The 27,434-nt window shown below is 51.7% G+C and overlaps 11 protein-coding genes across 11 annotated transcripts; 3 read left to right on the forward strand and 8 right to left on the reverse strand.

Moving 5' to 3' along the window:
• Positions 1–153: 153 nt before the first annotated feature.
• Positions 154–1,460, reverse strand: BDZ99DRAFT_572715 (uncharacterized protein; the record flags this gene model as incomplete). Its single annotated transcript, XM_033728229.1, has 2 exons — positions 154–1,196; positions 1,250–1,460. 2 exons carry the CDS (start codon positions 1,458–1,460, stop codon positions 154–156), a joined length of 1,254 nt encoding a protein of 417 aa, XP_033574784.1.
• Positions 1,461–2,212: 752 nt separating this feature from the next.
• On the reverse strand, positions 2,213–2,956 carry BDZ99DRAFT_392243 (thioredoxin-like protein; the record flags this gene model as incomplete). Its single annotated transcript, XM_033715775.1, has 2 exons — positions 2,213–2,858; positions 2,913–2,956. The coding sequence occupies 2 exons, from the start codon at positions 2,954–2,956 to the stop codon at positions 2,213–2,215; spliced, it is 690 nt and encodes a 229-aa protein (XP_033574785.1).
• A 567-nt stretch (positions 2,957–3,523) lies between these two features.
• Positions 3,524–4,485, forward strand: BDZ99DRAFT_464732 (uncharacterized protein). Its single transcript, XM_033720388.1, has 3 exons — positions 3,524–3,755; positions 3,957–4,165; positions 4,230–4,485. Exons 1-3 carry the CDS (start codon positions 3,607–3,609, stop codon positions 4,382–4,384), a joined length of 513 nt encoding a protein of 170 aa, XP_033574786.1. The 5' UTR covers positions 3,524–3,606; the 3' UTR covers positions 4,385–4,485.
• Positions 4,486–4,842: 357 nt separating this feature from the next.
• On the reverse strand, positions 4,843–7,804 carry BDZ99DRAFT_420385 (SPX-domain-containing protein). Its single transcript, XM_033716918.1, has 4 exons — positions 7,642–7,804; positions 7,115–7,583; positions 5,469–7,065; positions 4,843–5,394 (listed from the first exon to the last, which is right to left on the reverse strand). Exons 1-4 carry the CDS (start codon positions 7,644–7,646, stop codon positions 5,039–5,041), a joined length of 2,427 nt encoding a protein of 808 aa, XP_033574787.1. The 5' UTR covers positions 7,647–7,804; the 3' UTR covers positions 4,843–5,038.
• Positions 7,805–8,138: 334 nt separating this feature from the next.
• BDZ99DRAFT_464735 (oxidoreductase) lies at positions 8,139–10,027 on the forward strand. Its single transcript, XM_033720389.1, has 2 exons — positions 8,139–9,178; positions 9,248–10,027. Exons 1-2 carry the CDS (start codon positions 8,602–8,604, stop codon positions 9,796–9,798), a joined length of 1,128 nt encoding a protein of 375 aa, XP_033574788.1. The 5' UTR covers positions 8,139–8,601; the 3' UTR covers positions 9,799–10,027.
• An 81-nt stretch (positions 10,028–10,108) lies between these two features.
• On the forward strand, positions 10,109–11,845 carry BDZ99DRAFT_420392 (dihydroorotase, homodimeric type). The gene is made up of 4 exons (XM_033716919.1): positions 10,109–10,261; positions 10,311–10,337; positions 10,553–10,744; positions 10,817–11,845. Exons 1-4 carry the CDS (start codon positions 10,154–10,156, stop codon positions 11,564–11,566), a joined length of 1,077 nt encoding a protein of 358 aa, XP_033574789.1. The 5' UTR covers positions 10,109–10,153; the 3' UTR covers positions 11,567–11,845.
• Positions 11,846–12,099: 254 nt separating this feature from the next.
• BDZ99DRAFT_392026 (uncharacterized protein) lies at positions 12,100–13,421 on the reverse strand (the record flags this gene model as incomplete). The annotated part of the gene is made up of 2 exons (XM_033715762.1): positions 12,100–12,945; positions 13,035–13,421. 2 exons carry the CDS (start codon positions 13,419–13,421, stop codon positions 12,100–12,102), a joined length of 1,233 nt encoding a protein of 410 aa, XP_033574790.1.
• A 969-nt stretch (positions 13,422–14,390) lies between these two features.
• BDZ99DRAFT_464738 (uncharacterized protein) lies at positions 14,391–15,123 on the reverse strand. The gene has a single exon (XM_033720390.1). It carries the CDS (start codon positions 14,999–15,001, stop codon positions 14,672–14,674), a length of 330 nt encoding a protein of 109 aa, XP_033574791.1. The 5' UTR covers positions 15,002–15,123; the 3' UTR covers positions 14,391–14,671.
• A 781-nt stretch (positions 15,124–15,904) lies between these two features.
• BDZ99DRAFT_464739 (kinase-like protein) lies at positions 15,905–16,953 on the reverse strand. Its single transcript, XM_033720391.1, has one exon. It carries the CDS (start codon positions 16,883–16,885, stop codon positions 16,109–16,111), a length of 777 nt encoding a protein of 258 aa, XP_033574792.1. The 5' UTR covers positions 16,886–16,953; the 3' UTR covers positions 15,905–16,108.
• Positions 16,954–17,341: 388 nt separating this feature from the next.
• On the reverse strand, positions 17,342–17,771 carry BDZ99DRAFT_66598 (uncharacterized protein). Its single transcript, XM_033728808.1, has one exon. It carries the CDS (start codon positions 17,661–17,663, stop codon positions 17,442–17,444), a length of 222 nt encoding a protein of 73 aa, XP_033574793.1. The 5' UTR covers positions 17,664–17,771; the 3' UTR covers positions 17,342–17,441.
• Positions 17,772–22,915: 5,144 nt separating this feature from the next.
• BDZ99DRAFT_500135 (S-adenosyl-L-methionine-dependent methyltransferase) lies at positions 22,916–27,275 on the reverse strand. Its single transcript, XM_033723697.1, has 2 exons — positions 27,027–27,275; positions 22,916–26,965 (listed from the first exon to the last, which is right to left on the reverse strand). Exon 2 carries the CDS (start codon positions 26,963–26,965, stop codon positions 23,252–23,254), a length of 3,714 nt encoding a protein of 1,237 aa, XP_033574794.1. The 5' UTR covers positions 27,027–27,275; the 3' UTR covers positions 22,916–23,251.
• Between the last annotated feature and the right edge of the window lie 159 nt (positions 27,276–27,434).

Here is a 27,434-nt window from a genome sequence, read left to right on the forward strand (position 1 = left end):
AGATTATCGCCCTCCAGTTCATAGCACATCCAATACATTAACGTTACCGATCAACACCGCTTGGTGTCCTAGCAAAATACCTCAAAATAAAAAACCCTTGCCACACGCCATTTCCATTCCCTTTACCTTAGGTCAAAACACTCACCCCTTCATCTACTTCCCACCCCCAATCTCGTAAATCGGCCCACCCCCTTGAGCCAGATGCGGCCTACTCGTCGCATCCACCTCCACCACCCCCCGCGGCAACGCTCCCGGACTCGCCGCCGGCAACGGCGCATACCCACCCGCCCCCGGCGTCTGAAACCCCACAGGCGCAGCATAAGCCGGCGCAGGCGTCTGCGGCGCAGATACCGGGCTGACCGTCTGCGTCGCAAACTTCGATTCGGGATTGTACGGCTGGTTCGGCTGCCCTAAGTACGAGTAGCCCTCTGGCGCCGCGGGCATGGGCGGGGGGAGGTTAGGAGTCTGCTGCATGGGTTGGTACAGCGATTGTGGTCGGGTGTTGTTAGGGTAGTATTGTGATTGCGGCCGTGATGCTGTTGCGGCTGCAAGCGCGGCGGCGTTGGAGGCGGCCGCGCGCTTTTGCTTGCGGCGGAGGCAGAAGAAGATTATGAGGCTGGCGATGGCGAGGAGGAGGAAGAAGGCGCCGCCTGCGACGCCGGCGATGAGGCCAATGGGGACTTTGGTGGTTGTGGAGCTGGTGGAGGGGGCAGCTGTGGCTGTGGAGAAGAGGTTGGTTGTGTCAGTCGCGTCTAAGGACGTCCGCGATGCCTTTGCAGTCTTGGTGGTAGTGATAGCGGCGGCTGTTGCTGTTGATTGGTAGCCCGTGACGATGTTGGCGCCGACGTATGGAAGGGAGAGCGAAGTTGTGATGAAATTTGCGGCGTCAGTGACGTCCTGTTGGATAGTTTCAAAGATGGATAAGGATTCGGTCCCGCAGCCATAATCTTGCACATTGTCGGAGATATAGGTCCAGGAGACGCAGTAGGGGGAGATGTTGTCTGTGCACTTCATGATGAATGTGTTGGACATGCAGTCGGAATCGCAGGCGCCGCCCATCATGCTGGAATAGTCCATGCACGTGTTGACGTAGCCGCAGTTCTGGAAGTCAAAGGCTGAACAACAGCCAGCCATACCAGGTGATATATCTGTGAGGAGCATGCAGGTGGCTCCAACTGAACATCCTATTTGAGATGCTGGATTTAGTGTTAGCATTGAAGTAGGCACGGACCGGTAGACCAAAGCTTACAAAAGTCGCCATCTACCCATCCACATGTCTCTGAAGAGTCAAATTGTCTCTTTCGAAGTTCATTCGGCGATGGGCCCTGTGTTGGTTTCGGACTCCATCCGTCGATCAGCCTCTGAGGAACTAGAGGCGTAGCTATTGGTCCAGCAAATGTAATACATGTCACGCCAGTAACGAGAGCAGCAACAGCTAGAAGCTGTTCTAGATGTGTCATAGCTGAATGAGGGATCTGTGGGGTACTGAGAGGTTCTGTAGGTAAGATTATGCAATTAAGAAAGACTAAAACGAGAGACTATAGAATAGAGTAAAGCAAGCTGACGATAGAAGAAACTGACGAGTGGAAAACGAGATGAAAACTACGGGAAGAGCACCGACTGATTAAAGTCTTCGAAAAATCAGCCTTCTACCTTCTTGGCATTCTCGAGCTGAAGGTGAGACAGCTCCTCGGTGTCACCACCACGGTTGGGTAGAGGGATGGGCCTGTAGCTGGGAAGCATCTGGACCCATTCTGAAGAAATAACCAAACACCACTGACGAGCCTGGGATTGACGCCGGCGGCGTCTGGCGGTCCACCAACTCATCAGGGCTCAGTTCGAGCCATGGGTTGTCTCGCTAGTCCAGTGAACTCCCGTCGTTGATTCGAGGAGAAAACCAGGCCATCCCGTCGCCGTGTTTATGCATAACAGGACGAGTTGGCCCCATGGCGTTGAGAGGTGTATCAAGTCACGAGCTCTAGCCCCAGGAGATCCTATCACAGCGATTGATGTCGCGACAGTGGCGAGTGAAAGAAGCAAAATTTAACGACGTGTCAAAGCCGGGAGATATGCGGCAGCTGGCTGAGCCCCTGCATGAATCCCGGTCTCGGAATAGGATCCTCAAACGCTTGGCATAGTGAACCTTTCTTTTCCCTTCATACAACTTATTTACCCAACGAGAGGTTGAACCCATCCCACGAATTTCCCCCCTTCAGCAAGTCTCGCCAGACTGACTCTTCAGAGAACCCCCATCCTGCTTCTTGATCCGCTCAAACAGCTGCACGAATGCTGACGGCTCCTGCGCTCCGCCAATCTCGAATCGATCCTGGATCGTGAAGTTGGGCACGCCGGAAATGGAGTGCTCGTAGGCGTCCTGCACCTCTCGATCGACCTCAGGCCCTCCTTTCCCGCTCTCCAACCATGCCTTCACTTCGGCCGCGTCCAGTCCGGCTTTGGTGCCTGCCTCGAGTAAAGTCTCGTGAGAAGTGATGTCCTTCTCGTTCTCAAAGTATGCCGCAAACAGCTCCTCGATGACCCTCGTCTGTACAGCTGGAGACTTGGTCTTGCCGAGTTGAATCAGGCGGTGCGAGTCGCGCGTGTTACCTGTCCTGCCGCCGAACTTGAAGGCGATGCCGTCACTCTGGCCAAGCTGCGCAAGTCGCTGGAACATCATCTGCGTGCGGCCCGCGCCGAACTTACTAAGGTAGTATTGCTGCTTGTCGATTCCCTGTTTGGGGGCGTCTGGTACCAGGTAAAACGGGTACCATGTCGTGGAGAATGTGTCGTTGGAGTCGGGATGGGCGGCTTTGTAGAGTTCGATGCCCTTCTCAAGTCTCTTCTTTCCTACGTAACACCAGCTGGATATAGTCAGTCAAGATATTCGCTAGAGCCGGTGCTGTGGAGGAGCGTACGGGCACACTGTGTCTGACACGATCTTGATGTCGAAGTTGGTCATTCTGCGAACGCTTTGTCGGAAAGCCACGATGACGGTATTGGGTTGGGTGTTTGGAACAGTAAATGAGCGTCTGGAGGCTTTATACAGTTCAACTTTATACAGTTCAATACATCGTGGCAATACCGGCGGAAGCTGCTGACAAATTGGGCTCGGGTCGGGCATGTTGCCATATGGGCGATGGTCAACAACATACCCGACGACTCCGAGGACACAAGTCGGCAGCGGTTACTCTTACCTAGAGGCTGGAGCTGAACCTCTATATCGAATCATACCTACTCCGTCAAATAAGGTCTTTCGCATGCCTCACCGCCCACAATACCTTAACAACCCGCATCCACGCTCTGGAAACAGTTCAAGTCTATCTGCGAGAGTCTAATCGGCACTCAAAAAGCCGTCGATTATGATAACATCTACCACTGCTCTGAATATAAATCTTGTAGCCGACTGCGCTTGTACAGACCAGCTGATCATTGCCCGACACAGTAAGCTCGGAGCTATACATCCGCCACCCGGAGCATAGGATTTCCACTTTGCCATTCTGCCATCCTGCCAGGCTGCTCCTTCACATCGTTATCTATTTTCTGTCGCGTCCCCCTTTAGACTTCAATAAAACTGCGTTTAGCGCTGTATTCTAGATCATTTCAGTCCTGATGCAGCGCATTCGTATACCGTTACAGCATCTATGGCTCTTTCCATTCATATCCGGTACAGCGTGGTTTGTGACGCTAGCCGTGCTGCTGATTACCTGGTTCGCAGAAGGCATGCCCAAGTACCCGTTGCAGAGTAACCCATATGTTGCGTGCGTTGCTCTCTTCTCATTCTGCATGCTTCCAGCAGCCTCCTATTCTTTCACAGCCCAACTCTTTTTTTCTCTCAAATACTCTCAATCAACGTCATCCATCCTTACCTAGGAGTGAACTTTCAACTTCAAACTTCAAGCCTTCGTCGTCATCGAACATCTTCCAAGCCACTTTGATGTTGACCCTGTGACTATCTCAAGTTTCATATCCGACATCGCCGCCTTCACGTTGAAACCCTTCTTCCTCACGGGCGCCTCCATCACGGGAATAACCTATATCGCGACCGTAGTCCTCGTCCACTTCGCCCGCTACGACCACCGCGTCTACGGCATCGCCGACGTGCGCTGGAAAAAAGCCCTCTCAATCTTCGCCATGGTGTGCGGCATCATCGCTGGTCTCGGACTCGTCCGTAAGCCACAACCCCCAACCCTTCACAATCCATCTAGAACAGGAGCCATACTCATCAGCCACAGTCCTCGGCATCATGGACACGGCCCGCTACCGCATCGCGCACCAATATCTCCTCCTCGCCTGCCTCCTCGGCATCGCAGGCAGCGCGGTGAGCACGACAGTGGTGTACTGGGATCAGGTGTGGAAGCCGAGTCCGTTTCGGAATTTGCGGGTTTAGTACGTCTACCTATCCCATCGAACCCTATCTCTCTCCCCTCTCACATTTCCCAGCGCAGCCATCAGCGCAGCCACCGTCCTCGCCGACTTCGCTCTCGCCGTTGCCATGTACGCCTTCATGCGCGCCAAGCACTGGCGTATATCCGGGATCCTGGAGTGGAGCATGGCGTTCGTAGGCGCGTTTTACATCCTCGCGTTTATCGGGTTCGTGTCGTGAGTGCCCTCTTCGCCCTCTTTTCCCACTTAGTTTTGTGTTGGTAGTGCATGGTGCGTGGTGCTGACGAGGTCCAAATATAGGGTGCCGGAAGAAGGGATTGATGAGAGAGAGCGGGAGGCGTTATTGGAGAGAGAAGAGGAGGGAGGGGGGTGAGTAGTGTAGATGTAGATTTAGGCTGCGAGGTTGTTAAAGGTAGCGAGGGTACTAGAAAAGTGAGTATAGACATAGATGACAAGATGATTACGTTTTGCTACAGCAATGTATGAATGGTTTTGTATGGCGGCGGTTTATAATACAGTGCACTCCAAGGACCGATGCCAAGTGCTACGAACCTTCGAATCATTCCCGGCTTGTGTCAATCTCGAATTACCAATGTCGAAACCACATTAACCATATACCATCCCAACATTCCACATCCGCACTCTTCTCCCCTTTTTATCACCCCTTCAAACCTCCCTTCCACTCGCCCCCCGCAAATCTAACTCCAAAACTCACCGCCACAGCCGCAAAGAGCCCAATACACAGCACCGTCGGGCCGATCTTATCATGATACGTGACCGCCCTCCTCTTCCTAATCATCTTCACACGCCACATATACAGCCCCATGGAATAGAAGAGCGAGACAAGCGCGATGATAGTAAAGCACCAGGCCGCCGCAAACGAAACATTATCGCCGAAATTAAGCAGCGTGGCTGCAATGGAGCCGAGCAGGATGCTAAATTGGAGCCAGTCGAGGAAGGTACGCTCGGTAGCGAGTTGGACTTTTGGTTCGACGCGGACAGGGACATGGATGCCTAGATAGTGTGTTAGTAACTATACTGAAAGGCATCTATTCTTCATATGAAGATAAGATGGAGTCGGGACTCACGTTTTCCTTTTGGTGCTTTGAATCGCTTCACCTCGCCCATGACCTTCGGCACGCCCATGCTTGGCCCATTGGTAGGCATGGGTGTTGCTTTCGGCTTCGGGATCAGCATCTTAGCCCAATCTAGTGTTGTCTTCCCGAGCTGGGTGCCACGCTGCTTCAGCCATTTCGAGTAATAGTGCCATCCACCCGTGTAGCGTGCCTCCTCTAGGTCGTCTTCTTCGTCATCCGAGTCGTAAAGCGGGTAGTCGTCTTCTGGGAGAGGTTGAGCTGCAATTCGCTCTTCAATATCGAGCGCATTGGGTCCCTCTCCGTTCGTCACTGTGCCGTAGTCTCGCCGTTGGTCCATATCGTGTTGTTCCATTGCGTCTCTGGCAGCACGCAGGCGACGCAATTCTTCCGTGTCGTCTTCATTTTGGTGAGCTCCAGGGAGACCAGTAGAGCTGTCTTCGTCGTCATCGGAGTCGTCATCTAGGTTTCCCGTTGTGGAGATATCGTTGGATTGGCCAGGACGTTCGATGCCGAAACGGTGAGTGACCGGTTTTCGAATATCCACGTCCATCTGCGGAGCCCAATATGGTAGGAGTTTAATGCGGTTTGGTTGCAACGTTGCGCTTCCGTGAATGTATTTACTGAACTTAGGCACGGCTTCCACAATATGGCTGGCCGTGAGTTGTCGAATCCAGTCCGGCGGTTCCTGGCCAGCTTGCGTCTGTAGCTTCACTTCAAGAACAGCATATGGAAACCTTTCAACATCTTCGGCGGGAAGCTGTGAGAAGGGCCAGTCGACGCCAATATCCATCCGTCGCCAATTCTTTCCAGCCCGCTTTTTCCCATCCAAGTTGTCTTCACGCGTCATAGTGAGCTCCGTGTCTAGCGATATGCGAACCCTAGCGTCTCCTGGCAGTTGGAAGGCAGTCCTGTGATAGAACGATCGCGTTACTGGGACAAGGTGTCGGGCGATGACTCGATACTGGATCTCCCTAGCGAGGGCCTCATCGGATGCAATATCCTTTTCGCTTCTCTTGCCATCCTTGCGTTCCTTCTCGAATATTTTGTCCACCGTGAGTTCGCCGGACATGTATGCGTTTACGTTCTTTTCCTTCATCTTGAAACGGGCTTTTACTGACTCTTCGCCAGTCCAGTCTTCCCGATGCGTCTTTCGCTCAATGAAGATGGCTTCGCTTTGCATGCCTCCGTACCAACGTAATCTTATGGCCTCAGCTCCTTCCGTCTTTTTCAGACGGCCCTGATATAACTCCCAGGTATCTGTGTTGTCGTAGTAGATGGATGTTACGGCCGTATCGTCCATGGAAAATTCCTTGTTGGGGTTGAATACAAGAACAGGAAGATGCTTCAGGATGATGAGCTTCAACTCGGTGATGTTGTCCGGATGCACCCAGTATTTGGTTGTCTGGCGAACGAAATTCTGCTGTTTCCCGCCGGCAGACGAGTCGCCTTTGACTGGGTTGCCTCGTGTCCGCACGTTGTCATAGAGGCGGGACAGTTTTATGATGAATGCATCGTAGTTATCCTGGAAGAAAGGCTTCCTCCGCAAGCGAGCTGCAAAGACGGGCTTCAACACCCATTTTGTTGTTTTCTAAGACAATTAGTATCGTGCCGAATGGGGGACTTGCATAGTATCATACATCGTGCTTTTTGATGATCTTCTGGAACCCCGTATAGTTCAACTGGGTGAATTTGGCTAGGTCGTGGACGTCGGCAATGATGTCGCTCAAGTCTTCCTCCAAGAGCAGGAAGTCATCCTCAGACGGGCCCTCAGCCTGGCCATCTGGGGCATCTGCTCTGCTTAGGACCTCATTTACCTCCTTCTCTGAGGCTTGGATGCGGCGGACAATCTCCTGGCTCTTAACTTTCTGGAAGGTGTAAACTTTATCCAGCTCCTTCTCCAGCTCGCTCACGAAACGCTGCTCGTCATCAGCCGTCCACGGGCGGCGCTTGGGCTTGGGGCCATGGGGGACAACGGACAAGCTGCTGGTGACGCGGTAGGCGGGCTCGGACTCGTAGGGCGTCTTCAGGCTGTCCTTCAGGTCCTGGTAGGAGATGTAGTAGAAGTACCAGTCCTTGATCAGCGACGACTTGAGCTGTTCGCCGAATCTGCAGTGAGTCGCGGGTCAGCAGTGATTGGATGGGAGCTGTCGGGATTAGCACGCACCTCATCGTGGGCTGGAATGGCCAATTGGGGCCCAATTGAAATGGCGGCGGCACGAAGAAGCTGCTGCGAGGCGTCGAGACGACGGGAGAGAGAGGAGAGGGACGAGAAAGAAACAAGAGATACAGGGTCGACGAGGTTGGGAGCTCCCCGCGCAGAGTCTGAGGGGAGCTTTGACTGAAGCTTGCCCACCTGCCGAGAGCGATCCAGGCCGTCCAAAGAGATGGCCCGCTGCGCCCACGTTCTCTGGGCGTGCATCAACATCGCACATCTTGTGCCCGCCATCTGTTCAACACCAGCCAAGCCATGGCGATGGTGAATCCAGCTGTTGACTAATATCCTCATTGCCGCCCATCCGCCTAGGCGTCTCCTTCATCAAGGCCATGTCAGCTGTTCAGGACACAACATCCTCCGCAGCTCCCGCAGGCCCTGCGGCGATTTCCCATTTGGCTTGGTCATGCCGCTCTGCTCGGGCCTATTTCTATCCATCTGCATTCTGACAACTTCAGTAGTTGACGGCTGAGTAACCACGTATGTAGCTGAAGTATCTTAGCTCTATGCTTTTTTTCCACGTCGAGGCGTTCAGTTGCATATTGCCATACACGGCGCAACTCGCCCTGAACGCAATAGTGGCTCTTCGACGTCTCTGACTAACTTATACCTCCTGTTAGCGACTAGCGCACGTCTTTCCATACTGCACGTCTATCGCATTTATCATCAGTTTGCGGACAGCGCTGCGGACAGCCTCCGCAGGCACCTCCGCAGGCCCTCCGCAGCCCCTTGGTGCCTTAGTGCTTTAGACACTAGATACAGTATTCAAGTATAAAAGCAACAGCATATGGCCATCATGTGTCTCTCCCTTCATCCAACCCTCCAGCTTCTCCTCTTTTCAATCTAGAGCAGTTCATCAACTAAAATAGTCTATACTCAAACCTCCTTTTCTCTCAGACCTAAATACTCCTTATGGCTCCCATTCGTATTGGCTTCATCGGCCTTAGTGCCGGCCGGAGCTGGGCTGCCTGGGCTCATATTACCTACTTGAAAGATACCTCCAAGTACACCATCGTCGCCCTCTGCAACACCAGCGTGGAAGCCGCCCAGGCTGCCATAAATGCCCACGGGCTGCCAGAGACCACCAAGGCCTACGATTCTCCGCAAGCACTCGCCGATGATCCTAATGTCGAGCTAGTCGTCTGCTCTGTCAAGGTTCCCTATCACTACGCGACCATCATGCCCTCCCTGAAAGCCGGAAAGGACATCTTCTGCGAGTGGCCGCTAGCCAAAGACGTCGCCGAGGCAGAGGAGCTCATCAGTGTAGCGAAGAGCAAGGGCGTTCGCACCATGGTCGGACTCCAGGCTTGCCGGTCACCCTTCGTGCACAAGGTTAAGGAACTGGTGGAGAGTGGAAAGATTGGGAAGGTCCTCAGCGTTACGTTCGTTGGTAATTCAGGCTTCGGAGGGCTCAAGGAGCCAGATTTTGCTGAGTACACGAACTACCGAGAAAATGGAGCCAACGTGCTGACAATCTACTCCATGCACGGTATGTGTATCTCCATGCCTTCATCTCTCAACTCACAGTGCAGTGCGCTAATGGTCGACTTTTGAACAGCCATGGAGGCCATCTTGTACTCGTTGGGAGAGATATCCTCTTTCAGTTCCATCATCGAGACAAAACGTCCCAAGGTCGAGATCGTGGATGGAAAGGGAGCCGTTGTAAAGACTATCACGCGCACGACCCACGACCAGATCCTCCTCCAAGGTCATCTCGAGTCCGGTGCACTGCTGTCCTACCATATGCGTGGCGGTCCCGCATTCGCTGGCAACGAGGGCCTCATCTGGCGCATCTACGGCGAGACCGGCGAGATCCAAGTCACGGCTTCGGGCACGTACCTGCAGGCCGGGCATGAAGACATGACGATCCGCCTTCAAGACCACGCTACGGGCGAGACCACCAAGATCGAGCCGAACGAGGATGATCTAAGCAAGCTGCCCCTCTTCACGCAGAACGTTGGTCGTGTTTACGAAGCGTTTGCCGATAAGAAGACCGATGGGTATATGGATTGGTCGTATGCGCTGCTCAGGCACAAGCTTGTCGATGAGATCTATAAGCGCGATGCTGCTGGGAAGCAGGAGACTCCGGCGACTTACACAAAGGCCTGATGTCCTTCAGAAGCGAGCGTTGCATTTCTATCCTTGGCGGTTTAGATAGCATTTAGTGGTCCGAATAGGATTAAGTGGAAATTTCCGACATGACGGTTCTCCATTGCATATTCCGATATCTTTTCTGACACGTGTAACACGTCTGCACGCGTTGGACGTGTAAACTGAACGTAGATGGAGTCTAGAAATCAAAGGCGGAATTAGACAAATTGAAGTGATATGATTGGCCAAAAATAATCTAATTCCATTCGTGGCCGCTCTAGCTCGTGAATTTTCTGAGCAGCCGAAGTCGGTCTATCCTCCACTCTCTCTTTCGATCCATGAAAACATATATACTTTGAATCAGAATATCAATATGGTCTTCGAGAAATTTCAGGATGTCGAGCTTCCGGCTTCTTTCGATGCCCATGTCCACCTCCGAGATGGGGCGATGTCTAACCTCGTTGTGCCCACTATCAGACAGGCAGGTAGATACTATAATGACCTGTACTGTCTTGACTAACACTTAATAGGGAGGGGTAAACACGGTCTATGTTATGGTAAGTACGGTCAAATCCTGATTGTGGGAGATTATTTCCATATTTTCTATCGTCTTTTCGTAATCAAAAAACACTTCACCTAGCGCCGATATCTTCATTCTTCATATCAGAATATCAGAAATGCGACATCCCTACAAGATCCACAAGTTCTCCATCTTTCTTAAACCTCTATCCAGACCTCAGACCTTTCAAACCCGGTTCTAACCAAGAACCAGCCCAATCTCGTCCCACCCATCACCACAGTCCAACAAGCCCTTGACTACCGAGCTCGTCTGCAAGCTCTGGAGCCAAACGTAATATACCTCATGTCGCTTTACCTCCACGAAAGCATCACCCCCAATGTGATCAAAGCGGCTAAGAAAGCCGGCATAACGGGCGTCAAGTCCTACCCTGCCGGCGTCACAACTGTACGCACTACGACCCCTTCCCCTTCCCCTTCCCCTTCCCCTTCCCAACCCTCCCCCTGACAAAGCCCGCAGAACTCCTCCTCCGGCGTCGTCGACTACACCCTCTTCTACCCCGTCTTCGCCGAGCTCGAAGCCCAAAACATGATCCTCAACCTGCACGGCGAATCGCCATCGGGCGACGACATCACCGTCCTCAACGCCGAAGCCGGCTTCCTGCCCACCCTGCGCGAGCTGCACGCCCGCTTCCCCCGCCTCCGCATCATCCTCGAGCACTGCACCACCGCCGCCGCCATCGCCACCGTCCTCGCCCTCGGCCCCACCGTCGCCGGCACCCTCACCGCCCACCACCTCTACATCACCGTCGACGACTGGGCCGGCGACCCCTTCTGCTTCTGCAAGCCTGTCGCGAAAACCCCCGCGGATAGGGACGCGCTGCTGCGCGCCGCGGCGTCGGGGAACCCGAAGTTCTTTCTGGGGACGGATAGCGCGCCGCACCCTGCGACGGCGAAGAGAGGCGGGGATCGAATTGCGGCGGGGGTGTTTACGCAGCCGTATGCAACGCAGCTGGTGCTGGGGGCGTTGGAGGAGGGGGTGGAGAGAGGGGTGGTGAAAGAGGGGGAGGTGACGATGGAAGTGTTGGAGGGGTTTTTGAGTGGGTTTGGGAGGAGGTTTTATGGGGTTGAGGATAAGACGGGCGAGACGATTGTGCTGAGGAAGGGGGGCGAGGAGGTCATAGGGTTGTTGACTAAGGAGGGGCTGGAGGTTGAGGTGGTGCCGTTTCGGAGGGGGGAGAAATGCTGGAGTGTGGAGTGGAAAGGGTGAAGTTGTGAGTCGGTTTTGGAAGCTGAGAGATGCATGGATGGGAGCCAGTCCGACATTCGGATCATCGAATCAACTTGATAGCATATTGGCCCTGATTTAAGCCATGTTGCTTTTGAAGTCCTGTTTGACACGCTAAATTAGGCTACGAAAAATAGGTTGCCGTATGATAGATGAAAACTTTTGAACGGGAGCCAGACCAGTGGTACGACCCCAAGTCAAGGAGGTTCAGAAAGTCTTCTCACTTACGTTAGCCGAGTGATATCAATTACTTAACGATGCAAAATGGACCACTCTTAATTTGACTGTGAAAGATGATAAGAGTCCTTTGGCATGCTCAGTGTATCTCTGGGCTCGAGCATTCCTGAGCGATCATACAATTGATACTGACAATAACAAAACGCCCATTGCTATGCGCCGTGCTAAAATTAAAGCCACGGTATACAAACCCTTCAGCTTACAGCCCTTAACGTATACGAGTCCAAACGTACTCCAAAACCCATCGAGCCAATTTCAACTTACCTTCCACAGCAACCTCACCTCTGCTCCACCTTATCCCAGATATGAGTATCATCATACGTCTCTCTCTCCGCCTCCTGATTTTTCAGCACCTTTCCCCTCTCATACGCCGCATCCCTCGACTGATTCATCTCCGCATCCATCGCCCTAATCTTATCCTCCAACTCCTTCATCCTGGCTTTCACCTCCTCCGTAAACTCAAACGCTCTCCCCTCCTCCGCCGCCTTATCCTTCTCCTTATTATGCCCATTCAACTCCTCAAACAACTTATTCCGCTCATCCATCACCTCAAACCAGTGCTGCGTCTTCTTCTCGCTGCCAAAACAGATTCCATACCCATCGCAATAACACGAGCTCACCGCCGGACAATACACCGCATTCCCGGTGAAAATATATTGCCAGATATACTCAAACACGCGCCCGGAAAACTGGTCATCCATGCTCGTTTCCAGCAGCCACTTGCGGTAGTGCACGAACCGCTCAATCGGCACCTGCTGCACGCGCTCCCGGCTCACCGCGAACTGCGCGCAGCACGGCGCGGATAGCGATGGCGGCACGGGTGCCCCCGGGTGTAGCTCGTCCCACACGCCCTTGCGGTAGTACTTCTCTTCGGGCTTGTGGAAGTCATCGAAGTCGACGACGGGCCGGTCCATGTGGATCCAGTCTGGGCAGCCTGGGTCCGTGTGGCAGCGCGTGTTCATGTATCCCAGGCGTGCGACGCGGGCGTCGTTGAGGCGGCGGATGGCTTGCGCGGTGTCCAGGCCCATCAGGATGTTGTTGTGCCAGGCGTAGCGGTGCGAGTGGAAGAACATGATGGTGTCGGGGAGGTCATTGTAGTGGTCGATTAGGTAGGTGAGGTAGACCTGGGCGATATACGATTAGTTGGAGTTATGGGATTGGGAAGGGATCGAGGTAAGGGCGCGTTGGGGTCGGGATATGTATGTAAACGTACCATTGCTTCCCGGCCCTTGTTCTTGGGAACGCGGTACTCGGCCGTGTCATTGTCGACCTGGTAGACGGCGAGTGGGATTTCTGGGAGCTCGGCATGGATCCAGTGGATGTCTTCGTCTTTGGTCTTGGGTAGGACGAGGATGCGCGAGTAGTTGGAGCCTGCGGGCTTGGGCGTTCCAGGCGTGAATATGAGAGGGATGCTGAAGTCGAGAGGGTCGACGCTAGCTCTGAATCCCGTGTTCTTCTTGGGCGACTTTGGCGGAGGAGAATGGTCGGTCTTGAGAGGTGTTGAGGAAGTGGTGTGGACGAGGCTGATGTACCACCAGCCTAGCAGCAATACAACGGCGACGGAGACAACCGACAGGAGGCGTGGAGGGCCGGCCAACATGGTGAGGGTGTGGAGGGAGCGGCTGCTATACCCTCATCGATGCGTGGAACAGTGAGGAAGAAGGGAGTTCGCGCTCTTACTTCACAGCCCCGAACTACTGTGAGGTGCGTCCATTGGAGCTGACAACCACACCGCCCGGCAGACCGACGATTCACCCGTGTCCTGGGTGTTTCACATTACGGCATAGGGGATCAACACTCTTGTGCCGGCTGTTTTCTCGGGCATGTGATGTCTGCTTGATGATATTCGTGAAGTTGGTATTCACGGTGTCACCACGTTGTTGAGCTAAGCAGCGCTTCCCATGACTCTCGAAAGTCAAATCTGGGCTACGAAGGAGCTCGTTTTCAGTGTTGCATAACCGAAGGAATGCCAAGCTGCTCTAAACTTCCGTGCACTGCACCCACACTCTAAAATAAAAGCACATATGACTAGAAGAATAGAGAAATGTATGCCTAAGAAGCGTAGACCTCTTTTCCGCAATTTATTTGGCCTTGTGGTGGGCACTGGAGGTTGGTGAAATGGTTATGTGGTTTTGGTTATGCGCTTTACACTATCACGAGGAATGACTCCAAGGTTTTAAACTGAGCTATGACTAAGCAAACATGAGCTGTGGCGGTGCAAAAATGAGCAGGCCTGAGTTCAGCCCTGAGCTTATCACGCCCAGGGTCCCAGTTCCGGCCCCCAAGTGTCGAGTAAACTTGCCCTCTGTTCCAAGGTTACGACCAAAGGCTGACGTTTCCGCAATGGAGTTGGCTGAAGCTGAGCCGGGACAGCCGACCTCACAGGAGCATGGGGTGTTCAAGCAATGAGTATTACATATATCGCAATATACTCACAGCATTGTTCCTTCCTATCAAGGAACCTGAGCTACTGCTCCTGCTCGAGGCTGAGAACTGTAGCTAAGCTTGGTGTACAGAGCCTGCAAGTGAGCTTCGGGATTTAGAAAAGCCCAAATGATTTTCTACGAACCCTCTCCATCTCTAGGGCGTTTGGCATTGGTGATAGAAATTTGTCTACCTCATCCTGCCAGAACTCATTGTGCGGATTGACAAGCCGCGCATTTGTATATTCCCAGTACTCAGGGAACCAGCCTGCAGTCTCCCAGTCAATGATACCGACAATCTTATCGCCGCGTACAAGAATATTGAAACTGCTTAAATCCCCATGAGTGAATACAGGTGGAGGCCATGGTTGGTCGTGAAAAGCGATAAGCTCCTGAATATCTGCAGGCACATCGAGGTGATGTGCTTCTACCCCATTCCGCAATACCTATGGAAATCAGGGATGTTCTGAAAGGGCCCATGTCGTAAGCGATGAGGAAGTCTACAATCATATATTGCAGAACCATCCACATTAGCAACGCCAGCACCCTTTGGAGGGTGAATCGTACGCAACTCCTCAATCATTTTCTTTGCCTGTCCAAGGATAGCTTCCTTGGATTTCTCTGAACAGAACCTCCATACATTCGCCACCGTATCTCCATCAATTCTCTCCATAACAATGTACGTCTGCCCCTTTCGAGTAAAGGCACAATGAACGGTCGGCACTGGTATTGAAGTATGCTGCGCGACGAATTGCATTGTGTGTGCCTCTGCAAGAGTTATATGGTTCCCAGTCTTTATACAAAACCGGGATGCGAAAATAACACCACCGGGGTGGCGAAAGAAACGCCTAAGGGCTTTCTGAGTGACGGTAATACGGGTAAGGGTTCGTCGCAAACGTGTATCGTTGATAGGCGTTTCTCCGTTGATCTTCGACATTGCGGCGAAGGTCGTAATCAACCTCTCAATGCTAACCCCCGACCTGATCGCCATTACGGCCGTAGCTGCGACACAGTGCTCTGGCAGGAAATCGATCCTGAGCCCGGCGGTGATGTAGTTCACGCTCTTCTTGACCACCGTCTCTAGGGCCATCTCCAGGGACGCCGGTGGGTACTGGAACTCGCTCGTGCGCCCCAGAGCGGCTCCCATAAACTGCATCCTAACCCAGTTGTCGATCCTGTCCTTAGGGAAGGACTTGAAGTTCTTGCCGATGAGGTCAATGGTCGTCCACTCGACCATCCTGGTGAACAGCCTCGTGATGTTCTTAGAGAATCCACCCTTGCCCTCGGTTTTGCTATTTGGACCTGTTCATCATCTCATCCGACCGGTTCAGATCTCGCCTCAGGAGTTGTTCCTATCATAACACATTCCAGCTCTCAGTCGTTTATGAGAAAGTTAGTAAGAGTGATTAGGGTAGAGTCCTGACCTCCACGGCAGTAGCGAGCTGGTAATCAATATGCTTAATCTCCGATGATGACTGCTGTCGTTCGCATCAGTTCTCATATCGACTTGTACTGTACCACCCTCTTCTAAGAGTAAAAATATGGTAACATGATTGTCGCTGTGGAGAGAGTTTGGCCATGCCCCCGGTGGTATGGATGGTGACCCGAATCGTTTTGAACTTCGAAGTATTGTTTTGGAAAAAAAAAAAGTGTATTGAAAGTTCACAGAGTTTCAATTTACTTCAATGTTGTTGACGTGATGCAGTTGCCGAGAACTCGGTGCTATTATCCTCGCACCACGCTAAATATCACGATAGGACTTAGAGAAGATCCATGATATTAAAACCAAATCTCCCCGGCCGCCGCAGTCACCACCCGACGCGCTGTCTAGCTGCACTCTCTAGTCCTTGTCCATCCGTTTCATTCAACTTGTTATTCGGCTGCCACACATTTTGTGGAGGATGTCTTTGGCAGAAGGATATTTCCGTTTCCAGCAGCCCATAATGATATCGTTAAGCAGAAGCCCTTCCATGCTCGGATACTTTTTTTCCTCAAACAACGACTCAACTAATTCGTCGCTTAGACCTTCGTAGGGAGTATGGCCAGCTACGAGTTCGTAGAGTGTAGAACCCAGTGCGAATAGATCTGACTCCACCGTATTATCCGCCTCAAGATCTCGAGGGAGGCAATGGCTTGGGATCTCGAATCCTTGTGCCCGTGTTCCTTTCAATCCAAGGTCTGGCTGGTCGTCAAATCCCGATGCATTGAAGTCGCTGAGCCGGGTGTTAAGGCCTGCGTCAACTAGCCACTGGTCAAGCCTGAAATCAGAATGCCTGACTCCCTTGGAATGAATGTATTCGACACTTTTAATCATTTGATGGGCCCAGCGTTTCAGGTCTGATTCAGTGATGTTTGCGAGATTCATATGGATGTAATCCTTGAGGTTGCCGTTGGGATAGTATTTGAGCTCAACGTATTCGTTTTCGGGACCAATAGACAAGCATTCGGCGATAAGTGGGTGGCTACCCAGGATGCGATAAACGTCAGCTTCCGCTTTGCATGCTTTTACGTTCTCCTCTGTGATACCAATGTCATCAACGAGTACATGACATTCCTTCCTGACGATGTCTCCGATGCGGTAAGTTTTGGAACTCATGCCGACCATAAGGAGCTCGCGCTGTGGTGGCGTAGATGATGACATGGTTTAGAAGCTGAGATAAGAACGTGCTACGGATTAAGATAGGACAATGGCCAGGCGCAGGAATCATTGTAGGCACGCCGGGAATAAATGGCTGCAACTCGAGCGAGACGCGATGTACAGATATCACGTGACCTGCAATTACGCCACAACTTACCTTACGTAGTTCAAGCATGCGCGGCCTATAGTTGTATCGGGACTAGCCCGCCTTTATCAGCACGTCCTGCTAAAACCTTGTTCCTCCAATCTTTTATCAGAACCTCTGCCAATTCTCTGTTCATGAAGTAGAACATAGATGTATATGACGTAACAGTGTATATTGTCAAGCGAGCGTGGTTCAAGCGTGAATGCTAAATACATATCTTTTCCTTCGTCCTATCCTTTGTATGCGCGCCCGGTAGATATTCCTTACAAGCGAACGAAAACGGTAAATCAAATTTGCGAGTGGTGAAGCCGAATGGGCTTTAACGGCATCTCATTTGACTTCTCGTAGATGGTGCATCTTTGAGAATCATATCAGCAGGTAATCAAGTTCAGCTTTCGTTTTATACCAACCTGCTTAAGTCGAGCTGGAGCTTCCGCCTTGCTCGCCGTGATTATGTCCAGAACGAGGACCTTTTCTCCTAGTCGATCCAGAATGTATCATCTTATACCTGTGGCAGTGTCGAATACCGCTGGCAGGTTTCTCGTCGCACGGATCAGCGGTGTACTTGATTTCGTCGCATGCTTCCGTGCAATCACCTCCAGAATACTTGTACGTGGTCCTATATTTCGTGCACATAGTTGATTCAATAGATGGAAGTTAAATTTATTTTGGTAGATATTAGATTTGCGAGAGGACAATTGCTGTAGAAACATTCAAACAGCTGAACGGCATTTTATAGGACTTTCTAGACCCGAGTGGCCGGCACTTTTCTGCACTGCGTGCTTTTAGACATCCTTCTCGCATGCGATCAATTCCCACCTACCATAGGAGGGCCAGAACGACTCATTCATGGTCATGGAAGCTTTGTTGCTTTAGGAGCAGGGCTGTCTCCACATTGTTCTATCGGGTGATTGGACGCTTGACTAGCCCCCGTGTTATCGCTACTTGCCGCTGTCCATTTCAGCTGGTGTCACATATTTTGCTTTCGTCGCCTTGTTTGCCTTGAATCTGTGATGTCTACCTGTATTGGGCCTGGTACAGTCGGAGAGATTCCTGATTGGGAGAGCGATACTGATGTTCTTGCCCGCAGACGCCTCTTATCACACCATCCGTTCGCCGTAACCGTGATTCAGTGCACCGTCAACAGTCAACTGTCCAGTCCGACCAATCTCAATGCCTGCTTTTCAAGCTCCTCCTGCACTCTTTCGCTAGATGTCTGCCTGGAGGAAAGTGCATGGTTTCGTCTTCTTCCTAAAGGCGGGAGAATTAATCCCAAAATCGGCTGCACGCAGATATTCGTTGCTTGCTAATCTGCACAATCGAATAAAGGTTAACAACGGCACAGTCATACCGAGGCTCGGAGAATCGATGAAAAACATCATTTGCGGGCGGTGAGCAAGGTTTTCCTTGCGCATACCGTACAGCGTAAAGGCGCAGATGGAAGGAAAGGGATGCAAAGCTAAGGTCCGAAGAAGCTGGAAGTAGTAAAAGCTATGTGAACGTAATCTTTCAATACACTAAAAACGAGCTCCTTCGTACGACGTGCCTCATGGGGCATTCCAGCTCTTGTCGCTAAGTCTCTCACGTGCGGAGTGGTGGAATGATGCAATTGATATATATTAGGCTAAATTGAAGCTTTCTTGATTGAATGTGCCTGCTAGACGTGAAGCGTAAGAAGTGACATTCTTCAGTCGCGGAAAATCACAATGTTCTAACGCACTCTCGCCATCCTCAAAGATCTGTTCAAGCTTCGCGAACACCTCTGGCCAGACTTGCAGGAAGCTGACGTGCCATCCAACCCCGTTTTTGACGACCAGCTGAAGGGCTTCCAACGTGGGCACTCACGTAGCACCTGGTCAACATCTTGATAGCCAGCTCAAACAGGTCCTTCACACAGACACCCATCGCAAGCAAAGCAAAGACATCACAAGCGAAGCTAAAACAAGATAGAGTTCATCTTTTTTCATGGAGCGGGAGGAAAACCCCCAGGGACAAACCCCCCCGGGATGAAAAACCTCCCTAAAGCCGTGCAAGATCTCTCACCACCACCGCTCCGCCAGCTCCAAGCCCTTCCATCCTCTTCCGTCCATCGAACCCTTCCCCCAGCCATGCCCTGCCACGCACGCCGCCAAACCAAGCAGAAAACGGAAAGGTAAAGGCGATTAAACCTTGCGTCACACGGGTGCCTCTGCGGTAAAACATGCCACGGACCCCAGAGGGTCTGTTGCGCAGCCCGAAGACGTTGCTATCTGTTGGCTTCTTCCTCCGGGTTCGGCGCCGCCAGCAAGCCGACAAGCTCTCCCCCGGTGTCGGGCGATTGCCGCCTACTGCAGAGGGCCGTGGAGGCTGGTTCCTCATACGCGAACGCATGGAGATACAGGTGCAAGAGGGCGGAGAGTACGCTAGCAGTACATGAAACATGAACAGGAGATGAAGGAGAGGGTACAAAAAGGGTGATACATTGAAAGCGGGTGGTGGCGAGATCTTGAGTCCCCGAAGGCAGAGGAGAGAAAGAGGACGGGGAGAGGACGAGGTTTTGTATGTGCACGGAGGCGGGCTGGTCAAAGCGTGGAGGGTGCTTATTGGTGGGGAGAAGGCCACGGCGATTGCGTTGGCACGGCGAAGCTGAGAGAATTTGCAGGATGGAACAGTGGTATTGATGGTCTAGATAGGCTACGTACCCTCACCATACCATGACTATCAATGTCTACTGGTTGCGTGTAGCAAGCTACCGACGAGATTACCTGCTCTTGTCGATTCGCAGAGGTAGCTGTTACTTCTGCTAGCAGTGTGCCGGCTGCTTCAAAATTTTCAAAAGGGGGGCTGAGGATGACTAATCCTTGATCCTACCGATCACCATTGAAGCAAGAAGCCTGGGCGGCTCTTATGATGTCCGAAGCCTTTCCTACGTGCTTATATAAAATCTCTTTACTCGTGTGTTGTGTTGCACGTAGGTGGATTCTCTTTCAGCCGCACTTTTTTCCCCACTCCTGTCCGAGGATCGTTAGCCGCCCTCAGACGGCACCTCCTCTGGAAGTATTTCATACACCAGTCTTGCCTGGGCCCTTGGGCATCTTCTTATCGACGCCCAGCTTATCTAGGTCTGCTGATTTGTGGTAGTGCGGCGCAACCTCCACCAGCCACTCGGGCTCCAACGGCATGTTGCTCCGCATATATTCTTTCGACGTCAACACCAACTCATAGAAAATGACCCATTTAGGCCGGCTTTCCATGAGGACAGAGCTGGGGTGTAGAAAAACTGTCATGCCATTCTTCACCGTACGGTATGAGTCTCCTCCGCGCTGAAGACGAGCCGCGTTGGGGAAGAAACCGGCGGTGATGGCTTTGCGGATGGCCACGTGATCTGAGATACCGCTGGTAGATAAAGTGACCTCGACGCGGTCGCAAAGCTTGGCGAGTTGGTCTCGAACATCGCGGGCACGCGTAAGACTTCGCTGCTGCAGAAAATTTTCTTTCGCCCAGATCGGACTGAAATCTGCGTCGAGCCATTGGTTCCAAATATTGAGGTACGTCAAATGGTCGCCCCCCTCTTTATTTGTGAATCGAGCTCGTGCGGAATCGGCATGGATCTTTTTGTCCTTGGGTCGAAAGAAGAGTGCAGACGCTTCGCTCAGCATGGCCACTATCGACAGGATTTCCTCCACACAGCCATACTTGTCAGCGGCCAGAACAGCCTTGGCAAGCATAGGATCTGTAGGGAACTCTGCCATCTGTCGTCCGATCTTGGTGAGTTCACCCTTATCATTGAGGGCTCCGAGGGCGTAGAGTTGTTCTAGCGCACGAATGAGGGTATCGGTGGGTGGTGCGTCCATGAAGTCGAAGTTGATGAGGTCGTTGATCCCTAGAGACTTGAGCATTAAAACAACTGAGTTAAGGTTCGTGCGTTGAATTTCCGGCGTAGTGTTCTCATCAAGCTCATTATAGAAAGCCCATTTGGTATACAACCTGAAGCATTTACCAGGACCGACACGCCCCGCACGTCCTGCACGTTGGTTTGCGGAGGCTCGAGAGCACGGCGTCACGACCAAAGACTCCATGCCAGTTCTTGGATTGTATACGTTCTCTTTGACGAGTCCAGGGTCAATGACGTAGACAATGCCATCAATTGTCAGTGATGTTTCGGCGATGTTGGTCGCTAAGACTACCTTCCTAGCATTTGGAGGGGTAGGCTCGAAGATCTTAGCTTGTAGGTCAGTCGGAAGATTGGCGTAGATAGGACAGATGATGAGTTCTGGTGCCCGTGAGCCAAGTTTTCGAGCTGTGTCTTCAAGATTTTGCTGAGCAGCTTCAATCTCATCTTGACCCGTCAAGAAAACTAGAATGTCTCCAGCGGGCTGCGAGAGATGAATCTGGAAAATAGTGGTTACTGCTGCAGCTAGGTAGTTTGCCTCTGGCTGGGGTGTGTAATGAATATCAACAGGGTAACGCCGACCCGGAATATTGAAAATTGGAGCATCGTCAAAGTATTTGCTGAACTTCTGTGCATCCATAGTGGCCGAGGAGATAAGCAATTTCAGATCAGGCCTGAATCGAGCAATGTCTTTTACGAGTCCAAATAGAATGTCCGTATGTAGTGTCCTCTCGTGTGCCTCGTCAATCATCAGCGCTGCATAACCACCGAGATCCGGCTCAGTGAGAAATTCGCGTAGTAACATGCCATCCGTCATGTACTTCAGGACCGTTTTGTCCGATGTTTTGTCTTCAAAGCGAATAGCGTATCCGCACTCCTGGCCCAGCCTCACACCCATCTCTTCCGCCACTCGAGCTGCTACGCTCATGGCTGCCACACGGCGTGGTTGTGTGCATCCGATCTTCAGTCCGCCCTTGGTATATCCAGCCTCATGGAGGTATTGTGGTAATTGTGTAGTCTTTCCACTGCCAGTCTCCCCCACGACAATCAGGACCTGATATTCCGCAACCGCAGCCAAGATCTGTTCCCGATATGTGTACATAGGCAAGCTCTTTCTAGTATCCTCGATAGTAGCAGCCTTCTGTTCCGCAGCATCCAGCATCCGCTGAAGCATCTGCTTCTCCGGGTCCAGTCGCGACGCGACATCAGCGACAAACTTTATGCCCTGGGTATCGTCAAAAACGAACTCGTAGTCTTCCTCGCGCACTGGCCTTGATATCTGCGCTTTGGCGCGCGCCGTTTGTTCGTTCTCCCACTCATCGTGCTCTGTAACGTATTTATCGTCCTTGTGCCGTTTGTTCAGCACCTCCGTCTTATTGCTGTAGTCGGCATCAGGTACGAGATAGCCTTCGAGATGGTCATCGATGGCGAGACGCTCTTCGGCGAGGCGTAGGGTTTCACGGTTCTTCTGAAAGTCTTGGAGCTCTTGCCGAGTCAGGTCAGGGTTTGCCCGCTCTTCTGCCGCCTCCTCTTGGACCTGTTTGCGAAGGAGCGCAAGCTGTTCTGCTTCTCGTTTCGCGAGGTAGTCTTGTCGGGACCGTAGACGGAGGTCATCGAGCTTTTCGGGATTTCGCTCGCGCGGTGGCGCCATAGCTAGTATCAGGGAGAAAGCGCGTTGTAGCTCGTATGCGCAGTGAGAGTGAAGCTGTGGCTCGAGGTCGATGGTGGAGGCAAAAAGATTGGAATGGCTGCCTGGGCAAATATCACTGCCGCATATTAGAGCGTTGACGCATGTCACACGAAGCGAGGAGTTAGTTTATGACAGTCTCTCGGCTCCTTTGAAGATAACTCGTACGTGAGGAGAGCTCAAGAGTCGTGAATGGACGCAACTTTTAGGGTTGACGACACTAGCGAACTGGCATTAAAGGTTTCACGTGACGGAATATGCCCCAGCCCCACATCATATATTGGCATGTCTTTCTCGAAGTAGCTGTGCATAATAAGGCAACTTGAATTTGCATAGAGTTCATGTGTTCTGGCTGACGAAGATACAGTTTTCATTTTGTATCCTGAATTCTAGATATGGTGTGCTCTATCCAAGACGGATAGCTTTTTTGACGGAACAGGCAACGGACTTTTTGAGTGTCTTTACTGCGCTTGATCTTTCACCCTGCGGAGAAGGCATATCATCTCAATGGCCGAAGGATCTCGTTGCCCACAAGCCAGCGGAGGGACCCGAGTGCGAGATTCTGTCGACTCGAAACTGCCCCGGGGAACGCTCCGAGGCCTTCTTCTAAAGAGAAGGTAGTCCTAGTCGCGGCCTTTCACGTTCCATTGTGCTAACTCCCCATTGCTACCCCATTCTCCGAATCCCATTCGTCTTGACAGGCCGCTTCCAGATTGATCTTGGTACCAGGGGACCCTCATCCTCGTCGTCATCATCTCCGTCATTGTTTGTAGGACGAGTCTCGGTTCTGATGCTCTTCCTCGACAACTTTTCTGGAATTTGAGAATAGTCATCAGGAGCTACCAACTCAGTACCAGCTGTGTTTTGTCGTGTGCGCTTCCGAGGCTTTTGACTCTCATTGAGCTGTGGCCGTGCACGTTTCCTACCATTGATGGGAGTTTCGCTTGAAGTCTTCTTCTCCGGCTCTGGAGCAGTCTGGTTTTCAGTAGCCTTGGATAGGCCAACTTTTGTACTATGTCCTTTGCAGGAAGCATCTGGTCTTGTCGGCGCGTGGCTTCGAATGTTCACTGTCGTGCTGGTGGTCTGATCGATGTAAGTCCCAGTGGTTGTCGAGCGTTCAACCCTAGTGATATGTACTGAGATCTCTTCTGTGACAGTTGTTTCGGGTTCGTCTTCCTCGAGATGCATAGATTGTACGTCCTCGGCTAAGTCTAACTCTGGGCGGCTCACACCCCTAGAGCTGTGTTGTTGGGTGATTTCAATCCTCCATGACTCTTTTTCCTCTGGATTATCGGACAACCATGCTTCCCTGAACGCAAAACCCCAGGCAAGGCCTACTGATCGCGTGACGCCATTTCCGATTATACTCCATTGTTGCTCGGGGGTTCCGATGATAACCTCATGATCTGGAATTCCCTGGGCTCTCCTGGCTTCCTGGATTGTCATCATGCGAGGTTGCCCCGAATGTAACACTTTGCCGTAGCGTGATGATCCAGCGCATATTCCGGTCTTCACGGTTGGGAACAAGCCCTCTTCATCCAGTCGCGCCCAGCAACGGTTCACTTTGGGGTTAGGATTTTGACGATCTTTGCTAAATCGTTCTTGTCGTTTCTTGTAGAACTTTGGTATCATCTCCATTGTCCCTTCATCATCTGGTCCTTGCTTGTGGTTGATTTCCCTCTCAAGCGCTATGGCTGCCATTAGACTTGAGTTGATGGGAATCAAGGACATCAACCTCCTGTCAGCAAAATTTGTCGTTGCGGAATGCCTGTGGTCCGGGAATGGTATGCAGATTTGAACACGTGAATCGCCTATATTGGGAAGATCTTTCGTTGCCATCTTTGTTGAAATATACCGGAAAGGCGTGATTCCAAAATCCCGCTTTCCGAAACGTTGTCCATTGGGTAGATTTCCAAACGATCGGTCCCCCAGATTGCCAGGGTGTGAGTGAGTCGGTACCAGAGGAGCTGGCGGTTGTAGACCTGGCGCTGTGCATATGATAAAGAGGCGGGAACGACTTTGTGGGTCTCCGTGGGACCACCCATCGCCAATGCATACCTGCACCTGATAACCCATTGATACCAAGCAGCCAACAAGCTGAGAAAGGACGTTGTCTTTCCCGACGCCTGTTGCGATACCAAGAACGTTTTCCAGTATCGCGTACTTCGGGCGGTACAAGTCCACATATGAGGGAAATGACGTGACATGGCTAGCGTTCGTCAAACTCCTTGAGCTAAGCTTGTTGTTCTGCATAGTAGAGAAGCCAGGGCATGGAGATCCCGCACTCACGAAGTCGATATCCCCTATCTTTGCTTTCCCGTAAAATTTCGGGTCGCCGCTCAAGACTCTCGAGAGATGGTCATCAACCGAGCCGCAGAATATACAGGCGCCTGTGGGGCGGCCGTTGAGATTTGCTCGGAAAGTATGCGCCGCGGATTTTGAAAAATCCACTGCTACAACGGTTTCGATCGCTCCACATTCTTCCAGTCCTCTGTCAAAACTCCCACCTCCTGTGAACAACGACATTCCTTTCATTTTTGGCTTCTTGTCATTGGATTGATCAAATCCTTGGTTGAATGATGGAGGAGACTTGAACCGGCGCAGCTGTCCGTCGACCAGGCGTACGCAGAAGTACCAACAGTCAACAGTTCCATCTCGGTTGTAGGGCACTGGTATGTCACCACGCTCAACTGTTTCAGAATCAAAGTATCTTACGTGGCATCGACGGCGGATCAGATCAGCTCGAACGCTAGTGATGGTGTTAGTCCATACCAGCTCGTTAGGTCGACTCTGCCAATCCTTTGCGGGGTCCTCATTATGTTGACAATCTCGAGCTCGGCGCGCGAGATGGCGGACTCCAACCATGCCAGTCTCGGAATCCAGACACTCGATAACCATCGGTTCGAGCATGTCGTCTTCTGATGACTTGCCCTTCTTTTTGAGAACATACACACAATCGCCACGGCTGTACTTTTCTTCTACTTCCTCGAAAACAGATTTGCGTTTCTTGCTGCATGAGCAGCTCATATCTGACAATCGAAACGTAGTAAATGAGTTGGTTTCCGTCGAGTAAGTTTGCTGGACGAAAAGCTGATCATTACGTGGTATGGTCTTAGGATTCAGAAGTACCTGAGCCCGGCCTAAGATGTCCGATGCTCTTATGTGTGGATCGTGACAATTGCAATGATCAGAAAAGAAGAGTTCGTTCTTGTGAAGGTATTTCATGGAGAAAATCACGGTTTCTTCCGGAAGGTAAAGCCAAATAACCCTGAGTAGAAGTTCTCCTTTGGCATCCTGGGAAGTATCTCTAACGTAAGCGAAATGGCCATCCGACTCGCCTTTCCAGACCGAGCCTTCGTCCCGCTTGACGCTAACGAAATCTCCTTTGCTGGGCTTCCAGGATTTCGGGTTGATACTAGTCGAAGGGTTCTCTTGTTGGGATTCGGTGGAGTCTTTAGTAAAACCTAATTCGGTCATCCTAAGCTCTCGGGCTTTTGCGACTTCTGGGGCAAGCTTTTGCACCGCCAACTTCTGCCCAAAGTACGTGTCTACGAAATGTTCGTGAACGAGCTCTGTACATATAGTTTTTGTCTTTCGCTGTTTCCGCTCTTTTATAGCAGCAAGCTCCGATGACATGCATTCTTTCCAAATGAATGCGTCGGCGTGATCATTGTTTACAAGTCCGCTTTCGTGGTAGAGATAGTCAACATAGGCAGCCACATCCATTCTGAAGTCTTTCCGCCCAGACTCAGCAAGCCATTCCGAGCAATCCTTATATTCTGATTTGACCCAAGAATAGAAATGTTCTCGGAAATCATCCAAGCAGACGTCCAAGTCTCGGTTCAAATAGTCGATAAAGTATCGGCCGAAGTTTGCTATCCATAGGAAGTTGTGATGATATCGGTAGTATTCAGGCGCCGGTTCTCCCAACAGAAACCAAGTGTCCTGCTCTCCGCATTCTTGTTCATGTTGACACAACCGGGATTTTATGTAGACGTTGACAGCGGGTATGGTGCGATCGTCGTAACCTTCAATCGACAAGCTGAGGAACTCAACCCCCTGCACCCACCGGCGCTGGTCGCCACAGGCCAGTATGCCGTCGCAAAGCAGCTTATTGACTCCATACTTCGCCCGCAAGACGATGAGGGGTTCCAACTCTCCATTCGAATGAGTACCGTTCGGGCGGTAGACGCTGAAATGTTCTAGGCGGAATGTCACCTCATTGACTCCGGGATTCATCGCATTCCAAACTTCTCTTAGTTCTTCAACCGCGGTACACTCCTCCGTCACGGCCAACGGAGGTGTCCATCCCTCAAAAAGCGACTTCGGATGCGTAAAATCTGAAGGCGTCACAACGACGTGACCCTTCTTCGAAGACATCTGGACACAATTCGAATTAGCTTGACCGGGGATTTCTGGAAAGCGCTATTAGACGACTTACCTTGCAGCTAATGCTTGCCGCGCATATCCAATGACGCGAGGGTAATTAGTAGAAGCAAAAACGCGTAAAGACGCGAAGAAAGACCGCTTAGCGCAAGAGCGTAGAAGGACGAAGGTGGAGTATGAAGGTGGAAGTGCGCAAACAAACAGCGAACAAGAGGAAGTGAAGTGGAGTCGCTGCACGCCAAGACTTCATGCCTTGTCCAAGCGGCGGGGACAGTGTAAGAAAAGGTGAAGTCTAAGAGCGTGAAGCCCTTAGGCGGTGGAAAGGTGAACCGGTAGTAAAACGCGGAGTATGCGATGTTTAAGACGCGACTTCGCGTGACAGATGTAGAGCTGCTATGCTAGCATGCTTGCAGCAGATCCTCAAGCGGCAATTAGAACAATAGCGGGGCGGCTACAAATACAG

Source organism: Mytilinidion resinicola, assembly GCF_010093595.1.
Source record: "Mytilinidion resinicola strain CBS 304.34 unplaced genomic scaffold BDZ99scaffold_13, whole genome shotgun sequence".
Taxonomy (NCBI): Eukaryota; Fungi; Ascomycota; class Dothideomycetes; order Mytilinidiales; family Mytilinidiaceae; genus Mytilinidion; species Mytilinidion resinicola.

Excerpts from the sequence above, each read along its gene's own strand:
- BDZ99DRAFT_464732 (XM_033720388.1), top strand. The coding sequence starts at position 3,607 with ATGCAGCGCATTCGTATACCGTTACAGCATCTATGGCTCTTTCCATTC. Across the intron at positions 3,756-3,956 it reads CAGAGTAACCCATATGTTGC|TTTCATATCCGACATCGCCG; the intron begins GTGCGTTGCTCT and ends GACTATCTCAAG. Across the intron at positions 4,166-4,229 it reads CGCTGGTCTCGGACTCGTCC|TCCTCGGCATCATGGACACG; the intron begins GTAAGCCACAAC and ends CATCAGCCACAG.
- BDZ99DRAFT_420385 (XM_033716918.1), bottom strand. Across the intron at positions 7,066-7,114 it reads AGATCATCAAAAAGCACGAT|AAAACAACAAAATGGGTGTT; the intron begins GTATGATACTAT and ends TAATTGTCTTAG. Across the intron at positions 5,395-5,468 it reads CAAAGCACCAAAAGGAAAAC|GCATCCATGTCCCTGTCCGC; the intron begins GTGAGTCCCGAC and ends CACACTATCTAG.
- BDZ99DRAFT_464735 (XM_033720389.1), top strand. The coding sequence starts at position 8,602 with ATGGCTCCCATTCGTATTGGCTTCATCGGCCTTAGTGCCGGCCGGAGC. Across the intron at positions 9,179-9,247 it reads GACAATCTACTCCATGCACG|CCATGGAGGCCATCTTGTAC; the intron begins GTATGTGTATCT and ends ACTTTTGAACAG.
- BDZ99DRAFT_420392 (XM_033716919.1), top strand. The coding sequence starts at position 10,154 with ATGGTCTTCGAGAAATTTCAGGATGTCGAGCTTCCGGCTTCTTTCGAT. Across the intron at positions 10,338-10,552 it reads TAAACACGGTCTATGTTATG|CCCAATCTCGTCCCACCCAT; the intron begins GTAAGTACGGTC and ends ACCAAGAACCAG. Across the intron at positions 10,745-10,816 it reads ACCCTGCCGGCGTCACAACT|AACTCCTCCTCCGGCGTCGT; the intron begins GTACGCACTACG and ends CAAAGCCCGCAG.
- BDZ99DRAFT_464738 (XM_033720390.1), bottom strand. The coding sequence starts at position 15,001 with ATGCAATTCGTCGCGCAGCATACTTCAATACCAGTGCCGACCGTTCAT.
- BDZ99DRAFT_464739 (XM_033720391.1), bottom strand. The coding sequence starts at position 16,885 with ATGTCATCATCTACGCCACCACAGCGCGAGCTCCTTATGGTCGGCATG.
- BDZ99DRAFT_66598 (XM_033728808.1), bottom strand. The coding sequence starts at position 17,663 with ATGTGCACGAAATATAGGACCACGTACAAGTATTCTGGAGGTGATTGC.
- BDZ99DRAFT_500135 (XM_033723697.1), bottom strand. The coding sequence starts at position 26,965 with ATGTCTTCGAAGAAGGGTCACGTCGTTGTGACGCCTTCAGATTTTACG.